Source organism: Anneissia japonica, unplaced genomic scaffold, assembly GCF_011630105.1.
Source record: "Anneissia japonica isolate Jap-2015-1 unplaced genomic scaffold, ASM1163010v1 scaffold585_len4108843_cov191, whole genome shotgun sequence".
NCBI lineage: Eukaryota > Metazoa > Echinodermata > Crinoidea > Comatulida > Comatulidae > Anneissia > Anneissia japonica.
The window spans coordinates 698,263-709,113 of NW_022716829.1; the positions used below are offsets into that span (position 1 = coordinate 698,263).

Sequence of the window (10,851 nt, forward strand, 5' to 3'; positions counted from 1 at the left end):
GCTGTAGGCAATAAATCGAAGGTCCATTAGTGTACAGTATTAATTAAGTACTTAAAATAATTATTGATGAATATTCTAATCTGCCTTTGTGGAAATTCCCATCTCAATCCCGATCGTAGGCCTATTAATTTGACACTGACATTAAACTACGCTTGATGATTGTTTACAATTTGACTGCAGTGTACTGCGAAGAAAACTTCACACTTCTTCTCCAAAACCCTATCTGGATGAAATGAATGCTTATCTTCGAAGATGCCGAAAGTTTTTGTAGGCACCGCTGATACTGCTAAACAGGAGATAAACTCTGCATATTTTCTTGGTCTAGGACTAGTCACTTTTATTTTGATTTTCATTGCGAACGCTTCACACTGCTGTCCTTTCTATGATAACATGAGTTTCTAAAATGTTTCAAGCCGTCGTCAACTTACGATACCGACGATGCTGCTGCTGGGTAAAAGAAATAATAAATATTTCATTAATTTGCCTTTGCCTTTGTGGCAAGGCCCATCTCGATCCCGATCGTATAAATTTGACACTGACATTAAACTACACTTGGTGATTGTTTACAATTATACTTTGCTGTGTACCGCGAAGAAAACTTGTCACACTTCCATACTCCAAAAACCTATCTGCAATAATTTAATAATTTAATAATGTCATAAAATAATTCAAAATAGGGGGTGGGCAAGTAAAAAATTGTGAGGGCAACCAAATTTGAGATAGTGGTTGCCCGAAGGGCTACCTAATATTTCATAATTCTGCCACTGTGGTGGATTTCTAATTGGCTAGCCATGATACACTGTTGGCTGTTTTAGGCATGTCTTCCTTTGAGCAAGGTTTCATTACTAATAAAAATTTACCAACGTGTTTTGAAGCAACTTGTATTTTCAACTGGCTCCTGTCTTAAGTCGACTAGCCATTTGGCTCTTTTTTACCATGAGGCTAATCAAAATTTAATTTCCATCGACGAAGCATGGGCCTAACTGTATCATACTGCACACTGTCAATTAGGATTTCTGTAAATTTCATATTTTCCTGTTTAACTATTTTTATTGTACGGTTGTAAATTGATTTGAACATTTACCTTGAATATGCCTGCAGAAGCAGATACACTTAAATTGACAAATGTATTTGAATTGAAATTAGCAGCCGGTTAGGCTTAATATACAACTTTAGAATCTGTAAGGAACCACAATCAAATTCTGTGAAAAATTAGGCCTAGAACTTATGAAACTAATAATCGATTATTACTTTTTCCCCAGGAAAGCACTACGTGGCATCTTGCTCCTTTTGCCTCTGCTTGGAGTCACAGGAATAATTTTTGTTGTCAACTCCGGCCACAGCAATCCAGCCTTGATTATCGCTAACGCTTTACTTCATTCATTCGAGGGATTTTTTGTCGTTCTGATCTACGTGTTTTGCAACCAAGAGGTATTACATCCTACAGCCATTATTGACAAACTGATACAATGATGATGATGATGATAATGATGTTAAAAAAAGCTGCTATCATAGTTGCTTGTGTTTTAAGTGTCTTATCTGTTTATTTGAGTTGATTACTTATATTTTTTTTTCAGGTACAGAGGGTAATCAAACGAAAGATACATCACTGGCGGGAAGAACAGTCGTTACCAACCCGACAAGTATCGCGACGCGGATCCCACTCTCGACAGAATAGCATCGTAAGTGCTATGTTTGCCAAACAAAATGGCGACACGGTAGACTTCGATAAGACTCGGCATAATTCAAAAGTAGGATGTTGCAACTTTACAAAATCACAGAAAGCCGAGGGCTACAATATGATTACCACACATTCGTTTGACGTGAGCACACGACAATGTTCACTAGATGGATTAACCAGTGAAAAGTGCTTCAGTAAACCAGGTTTTGAGTCTATATCTGAAGTGAGCACTGGGCAGGAAAATTCGTGCGGTAAATCGGATACCACATCAGTTGTCTACCATGAAAAACAACCAGATTCGAATCAAAATGTTACGGTTCCGTCTGGTAATGGATCCATCAATCAATTAACAGCAACACATAATGAATCTGACACTGCGCCAGATTCTGAATTGAACCCAACTAATTTAAACTGTACACAGTTGAGGGAAGAAAATAATGATGACATTTCACTTACTTTAGAAGAATGCTCTGAAGTTCCTGAGCCAGAGGAACATAATGCTCTCCTAGAAAAAGAACATGAGTCGGAACTCCGGCCCAATGATGATGATGATTGTGAGGTGGACTCGGCCCTCATGGCTAAACAAGATGAAGACACTGTGTTAACTGACGACATAAATGTAGATGTTAAAAGCAAGAATAGTATGATAATTCCAAAAGGATTGACTATAGGAACGCAACTTTGATAAAAAAAAACAAAAAAAAAACAAAAAAAACATGTATGTACGTTACTGCCTCATTGTAAGCGGGACCTGAGGAAATGTAATGTATTTTGTATAGAATGTGTTGGAAGATAATTATGAAATATGAACGTTTAATATGTGACCAATGAATGTCCATACTGTATTTCTGAAAACCGTTCTATTTAATTATGTAAATATTTGACTAAGTTTCAAATTGTAAAATGAATAGGCCAAAGCGGACTGACTTTTTAACCGCAACTTGGGCCATGTCTTTTAATCTGCCGATTTATTTGTACATATTATGTGTTTTGTATATACTGCTGATGTACTTGTTATGTGCCAAATTTTGATACCGTACGTATATATATCTCGACTCTTATTTTTTACTTTTCTTTGTAAAATTATTTTACTTTAGAGGATATTTTCATAATTAATTTCATAAATCATCCATAAAACGTTAGGCCCTATAGGGTGAAATGTGTCGTTCCATTTTTCACATTATCATTCGTGGTGGCGTATCCTTTAATACGTACATTTCATTTTTGTTTGTAATTCAGTCATATCCTGTAAAATAACTCTATTCCATGTTTATGATTAAAGTTTGTTGACAGATCTGGCAAATAGGAACAAGGCCAAAAGCAATGTATTATCAGGGGCGGATTTAGAGGGGACGGGCCGGCTCCGCCCCCTCCCCCTCCCCCACTTTTGAAAAGTCAAAAAAAATTTTTTTTTTAATTGATCACTCAAAAGGCCACAGAGGTTATTTTCGGGCTTCTAGAACACAGAAATTTCGTGGGGACATGTCCCCGGACCCCTGGGGAGTTGCTATCTCGATCGGCCCCTTCTGGTCCCCCCTTTTGGACATCTCTGGATCCGCCCCTGATTATTGTGTTGCCCTTAACTGAAAAAAAATAAGACGTGACGTGTAATTCCAAATGGAGTTAATGTTGAAAAAGTGATGGTGCTTAATTCTGTTAGTCCACTTGAAGAATACGAAAATTGCCTACTGACCTTTGACACCGCTGTAACAAATTTCTACATTACATTAGATTGAATTAATTTTTGGACAATCAAGAAATATTATATTTTGACAATATTGAGTTTAGCACAATCTTTCTAGTTAACACTTCTCCTATTTTTATCAAATCTAATTTTTATTTTGTTTATTATGAGTGAATGAATTACCATTGTTTTGTAATTATGTACTAGTTAATTCCAATAATAACTGAAATATGTTTTGTGTATTGTTTGTGTATTTGGCACGTAATTTTAAGACGTGCTTTTAATTAAATTGTTTAAGAGATTTTGCCGAAATATTGTTTAAAACATTTGCAGCTAATTTACAAAAGTATTAAGGTGAGTATGTATATAATAGGCCTCATTATCTTGAAAGGTGGTTATTTGATTATAGGGTAAAATGTACATTTTTGGTTGCTTTATTCATGGTAGATAATTATAATTTACACAAAAATAGTGAGTAGAGCTATAGCCTTGTGGTAAATGAGCTAGTCTTCCATTACTGTTCCATTAGCCGTCTTCTTCTGAAGTGATTACAGGTTTAAATACTGTCATACACCGAAATTATCATTTACTTACGATTAAAAGCAACTCGATCTCTACACCTCAGTGGTTTTTAGAGCCCTTTACTATATTCTATTCCGTGTAGTGATTATTTTTTAATTGGATATAAAAAACAATTACATTTCTAATTTTTCAAAGAATGTTTGGGTCAGCATAATTCACTGTCTTGCAGATTGATTGAGGTTAATAGTGATCATTGAATTCAAATTATTCATGGAGTAATATTATTAAATAATTTCTCCGATTCTGTGTTTATGCTGCATTTTAGATATGAAGAACATCATGTGTCAAATAATTATATATTCTGTTGCATATTTAATCATTTTAGATATTTCTTGATAGGCCTACAGTATTGCTTATTAAAACAATCGCAACTCGTAACTTAAAATGTATGCTTTCACAATCACGTTTTGAGCGATATGCTAGACATTTACCACAGTCGCTTATTGTCAGTATTTTTAGATGTTGTATGTACCGGTAACTATTAACTAAGTGAAGAATTTGAATGATATAGTGCATGCTGGTGGTGATGGAATAAAATGATTAAGATCATTATGGGCCCACCGGGCTGAAGGACATATCGAGGTTTCTACGTTTTAGACAGTTAGGTCTTGTTTAATTGATTCAAAGGAATAATAAAATAATTAAAATGTTTCATGTTCTTAGTTTTTGAGAGCAACATTACTGTGTTGGGTTGTAGTGTGGTTTTTGGACGGATACAATCTGAGTGTCGATTATAGGCAAAACACGTGGCAGATTTTAACATAGGCGTAGTGTCGAATCGGAGTTGAATTATGTTTTATAATAATTATCCAATGTTTGATTAATGAAGGGTAAAATTGTGGTATCAGTATTGACAATTTCTATTTTATCAACAATATCATTTCATTTGGGGCAATTTGTGGACATGACGGGGGACATGGAAATAGGAAGAGTCCCTGTGCGCCCATCGCACTGTATACTGGCATGTATTCCAATCTCTCTGAATTCGTTTGAACCCATATCTCAGGGAGAAATTACAACTCAGATACCAAAAAAAAAACAAGTGTTATGTAGACTTAAGAATCTATGCCCATCAAAGTTCCTAAACGTTCATGAGAGACAGTAGTAATGATAATCAAGCCATTCTGTTTAATATGCTATACTTTGTAAGATTAAAGACCTACATTAATTTTAAGAGAGTTTTTTTATCATCTCAAATCACCTTGTTTTCCTTAATCACACGGAATTGATATTTTCATGTCCAGTGAGCTAATATTGAGGACGTTCCAATTGCTTTTGATATGTTCGCCACCGTTTATTATGAAGGTTCAAAATATAATTTTTATATAAAGTTTTACAGTGTCTCTGTTCATATAATCTTGTTGATGATCCATGTGACAGTATTGAATATTTGTGGAAGCGGTCACATTACCGGTACGTATTTTTGCACGTAACCCTGCCGATGATTAATGTACGTTACAAATGGTTAAGTTCGTATAAAAGCCAAACGAAAGGATAAGGCCTGTTTTCTAGACAGACAGAAGAGGGACGGACTGGGGAAGAGTTTATTGAGCTCAGCTTTATAGTAATGAATCAATAATAATAAAAGTTATGAGAAAAACAAATTGATATTTAGTTTTATTGTGAATTCACATTTAAGTTACCTTATGAGTTATCTCAACCTATTCAGAACAGTACTATACTGGTATTATAACTCTTCTCCTCCCAAAGCCACCAATTACCCAAGAAAGCATTTTAAATTTTGCCATATCTTCCAAATGGACTGATTGCTTAATGACCAAAATATTACATCTACCCTTCTGAGTGCATGTACCATTGCACAGCATTAAAGAATTTGTTGAATAATAAAATAAAGCCTAGCTGCAGTGGTGGGTCCAGGGGTGCGAAAGACCTACCCCACCTTGGTAGTAGAAAAAAAGAATCTGTGTGAAATTGTTTAGATAAATATTAATATATGGTATCAATTCAAAGCTCTTTGCTGCATTAAAAGCGTAGCCCTATGGCCTGGGTTCTTCTTGGGTTGTTAAAACTGTAAACCCCTGTCCAGACTACTACAAAAACATGTGACATGCCTAAATATGGTCATAATGACAGCACATCATGACCATATATAGGTGTAGGCGCACCATGACTATAGAAAAAAATATTATATCACTCTTTAAAAAAAACTGTGATAAGGGCGGGCGGTTTTTTTTTTTTTTTTTTTTTTTTTTAATTGGAACAATAGAATATTGCTTTTTTTTTTTTATTGATGAGGGAGGGACTGTTTTAATTTGGCAAGAATATTTTAAATATTGTATAAAAACTGGTTTAATTTTGTTGTTTTTTTAAAGAAAATGTATTTTCAGTCACGATATTGCATTGTTTTTTAAGCTGTTGAAATAATTGTTGCGGCAATTTTTTTTTCCCCGCATCATATTTCTTAAATTTTTGACGTGGAAGGGAGTGATAATCTAAATATTTATGTGCCCATATTATATGCACACAACAGTTTTTTGTCAAGAATGTCATAATCTTGACAGAGCTTAAAAGTATACATTAAATGTACATATGATCTGGGGAAAAAACAAGTACAATATATACAAGTATATATATTTGTTTAGATATGTTGTACAACTGATTTTTCTAAGACACAAAAAGCATATTGGCGGGAAACTTGTGTGAGAGGTTAATGAGATGCAGATTCTTAAATATTTAAAAACTGGGAGGACAAAAAGGTGGAAAGAAATGGTGGTTAATTTTTGTGTACAACATATCAAACAAAGTTTTTCTCCGGAGCCTAGCTTTATAAAAAAAATAGTGTACATGTATGCATCAATACTGTCTCATTTTCAATATGTGGAACAGGATCATAATTTTCACATGATTATTTTTCTCATGCAATGAAAGTAGAAGCAATCACCTTCAATCTGCTCAGGAAATCCATGCCTGCATTATTAATCCAGTTATAAGTACTTTGATGATATAAACGTCAGAATATGTGACGGTAGTTTGTGTCTGACGCCTGCCTGCATACAATTTTATGACGCGAGACGGTTTGGAGGTGGCCAACAAGAAAGAGAACTTATCTTGGTTCTGTTATCCTAAAACAGATTTTTTTTCCCCTTTTTTTTAAAAATAAAAACAGTTTTTTTTTAACTTTTTTTTTTTTAATACGGTACTCATCAGACGGAATAAAAATAACCCAGAGGCCTAGAATGGCAATATCTTACATCAGACAACAACTTTAGACTAATTTGTAGGGCATCTGGCAAAAACTAAAGATAAATTCACTCACATTTTTTTCAATTTGTAAAAAAAGAAGCTAAAAAAATTACAAACAGTTGGTTTCAACTGAGTTGTTAACCTGGGTTAACAACTCAGTTGGTTTCATCTGAGTTGTTAACCCAGGTAAAACAATAAATAAATAAATAAATCCCAAGTTTTGGTGTGACCGGAAAGTTTTGGTGTGACCGGAAATGGTCTGCAGTCAGTTGGTTTTTACCATGCGCCAGTGATGTTGGAGTACAGCAACATGAAACTATTTATGCGTATTTATGTAATGCATGAATAAAGTTTGGGGTTTGTCGGGTAGTGAAATGATTATTGTACATTTTAAGCGCTCCAGTTACTCCATGCATAAATGTAAGCTAAATTACAGCGATTAATTAGCGAAGATATGGAGACATACGGTTTCATGAGCCAAGAGGGGATGCAAATGCTTTGTGAAAATGAGTATTTTTAAAGGTAAGTATAAGATCGAGAATATATAAGAATGTTTATGAGTAGGGCCAGTAATCGGTTACTGGCCCTACTCATCATAAATCATAAATATGTATCCTCTTCATGAATCTGTATCCTCTTCAGAACAGTTGAGTGAATACAGATATTATAATAAGAGTACAGATAGTTGAAACAATAGAAGTTGAATTGGGTTGAGTTGAATGTAGAGAGTCTAGATTAAGAAGAATGCAAAGCCAAACCCTGCCGTATTGGCAAGATAAGTCAATAAGGCTCTCTGACTGGTCAGTACTAATTAGTGTGCCTCCGGGCCTTTAAAGTCAGGCTCTGCGAGGAATAAAAATGTTTGATATGTTGTAGAACTGATTTTTCTAAGACAGAAAAAAGTAGTTTGATCAAAAACTGAGCAACGGTGAATGAGATACAGATTTTTGAATATTTAAAAACGTGGAGGAAAAGGTGTAAAAATGGGCGGTTACGGCCCTTTTCCCCCAGTTTTTAAATATTCCGTCAAAAATCTGTATCTCATCATGATCTCATTCACCGTTGCTCAGTTTTTGATCAAACTACTTTTTTCTGCCTTAGATTAGAAAAATCAGTTCTACAACATAAAACATTTTTTTCCCGGCTCCGGAGTCTGACTTTAATTACTTTTTACCATACTGAACAGGTCCTACTTACTGGTAGCGGACAGGGCTAGTATAAGGTAAATGTCACATACTAAACTAGGGTAGAGGATTAAATTCACTAGTTTAAACCTTATATAAACCAAGAAGGTATAAAAATATAAACAAGTATCTACCTACCAATATGTAACGTATTTACTACAAGCCTCGCTCTACTAGTCCGGCAGGTTAGCAGATGGATGTGGACGTTCCGGACAAAAGCACCAATTTTTTTTTACATGCTTCTTATGGTCATAGCATTCAAGTTTTGGTAGGAACCACCTCATCCGAGGTCATTATGGCGGCCATCTTGGATTTCAAAATGGCCGCCTAATAAAACCTACGTTTATCTATATCTTTGCTTCTAAACCCTAACATAACCCTAGGCCTAACATTAGGGCAATCCATATTTTCGTTAGCTCTAGTTTAGATTGCACAGGAACAATTAAATTGTCGTTTTCTGTTGATGTCTACGCTAAATTCAATGTACTTTACATGTAAGAAATTAATGTAGGCTGGCTTCACAAAAAGGAAATTATTTATTTACGAGTTATAGTGATGAAATTTTGAACGAGAATTTACCCAACTAACCCGTAAGTTAACCCTAACGTAACCCTAGCTTTTCCCCGAATCTATATAGAGTACTACCAGAAACATGCTAATTTTCACTTTCTGCTGATGTCTAAACTAACACAAATTTACTTTTTTATGTCCATAAATGAATAGAGTTTCGCATCTTTAAAAGTAAAAAGCTTCATCTAACCAACAACTGCATTATTCAATGGCTGTCTCTTATACACATCTAGATGTGTATAAGAGACAGCATGTGCACGAGATTTTGAGAGAAAACATGTTTTCTCCAATTAGTTGTATAATAAAACGAAATATTTTTATTCAATTACTGAGAGCATGTTAAAATCATACATGTTCAATCCAAACTTGCTAAAAAAAATCAAGCTTTTATTTAAAAAACGACGTTTTTTGTATTGGTCCACACATGTGCATTATCAAAAACACAACTAAAAATCGCCGAAAAACCCTATTTCTAGTTATCGAACCGCTATGAAAATCCGGGAAAACGTCTCCTGGGTATTTTTTAGCCTAGGAAAAATATAATCATATCAATTTCATATCAGTAAGTTTGGTTTTGCTATTAGGAATTTGGAAAATTCGGCTTTGTAACAAATTGCCTATACCTTATATAGACCCCGACTGATTTTTTTGTCGCAAAATCGTGATTTTTCACAGATTTTCTTGAGCGAGGTGTCAAAATGACGGGAGACATGAGTGTTAATGGGAGAAAGTTGAAATCTCCCACAAAACTGCAAATAATTAGCAAATTAATTAATTTTTAGCTGAGAGAATAGGATTTTTGTGTTAATCCCCACATGTGCAGTGGAGACTCTCACCGGTTAGCAAAAATGCACATCTGTGTTATCGATGAATACCTAGCTGTCCACAAATGTGCATTTTTCTCTCAAAAAACTATAGAGGGCTGGTGTGCATTTGTGCAAGTGCGCTCTGGAGAGAGAGCGAGAGAGAGAGTGAGGGAGAGAGAAAAAACGGAAACAAACATCGCTGGCTGTGCAATCAATATTTACCAGTTCAATATGTAAACACCATGATTTGTGATACAATGATTTAGTTCTTTTAGTTTGTAGTACGTAATGGTAAGAAAATTCGGTACTGTGTCTAAGATTGTAAGATATAACTCGCCGGTCTGCTAATAAATGATTGAGTCTATGACTTTCATTCTTTAATTAGTTTAAGTTAGGTTGTATAATAGAATCATGAAAAAGATAGTTCTGATAGTGACATTGATTTATTGTTTTAAGTAGGCCTACTGCAATAAAATTTAGAGGCGAGTTTAGAAAGTTTTAGATAAAAAGTATAATAAAGTGTTCATAGGTTTGTTTTAACACCGGTTTGTTACTAACGTAACTTTCATTCTAATTGAAGAGAGCCACGGATTTATCATTGATGAAATAACAGGCCCTTAAAATTATTGCTATAGATCGACTAATTGTACGTTATTTAGCACATAAAATCAAATTTAGATCGATCTTAATATTTAAAAGGCTATTTTGATGTTAGCTGGGCATTTAATTATGGTGATTAATTAAAAAACAAAAAGTGAAAGATTGACATTGTTCTGTGTAGGCCTATATCATTTTAATTTCTTCAATTTCAAACATTTGACAGTTGATTTTTGTGTAATTTTTGTATTCATTAGCTCACCCCGCCCTCGATAAACTAACGTTAGGGTTATCTCACTATATTAATTGGATTAACACATTATCAAGGATAAGTACTGAGTGTTTAACACTGGTGTCCTTGGATTCAATTATAGGTAAACGGATTAGTTGCCCTTTTTATGAGGTTTTAATTGTTGTTTACCGCCGAAAGTGCGGTATTCTAACGTTAGTTTATGGAGGGCTGGTCGGCCTATGAACATTATGTACCCATTGTTGTCTTCTAATCGGATTAAAATCTGGCCAAATTTGGCCGTGAGATGGCGT

General features: G+C 34.5%; 1 protein-coding gene across 1 annotated transcript in view; it reads left to right on the top strand.

Annotated features, from left to right (window-relative positions):
- Positions 1–5,551, top strand: part of LOC117109847 (corticotropin-releasing factor receptor 2-like) — a gene marked incomplete at its 5' end in the record, with an annotated part of 14,272 nt that extends 8,721 nt beyond the window's left edge. Inside the window, 2 exons of the mRNA XM_033252291.1 lie at positions 1,263–1,431; positions 1,578–5,551. Coding sequence (XP_033108182.1) covers positions 1,263–1,431; positions 1,578–2,366 — 958 coding nt within the window. The remainder of the gene's footprint in view (positions 1–1,262; positions 1,432–1,577) is intronic.
- Between the last annotated feature and the right edge of the window lie 5,300 nt (positions 5,552–10,851).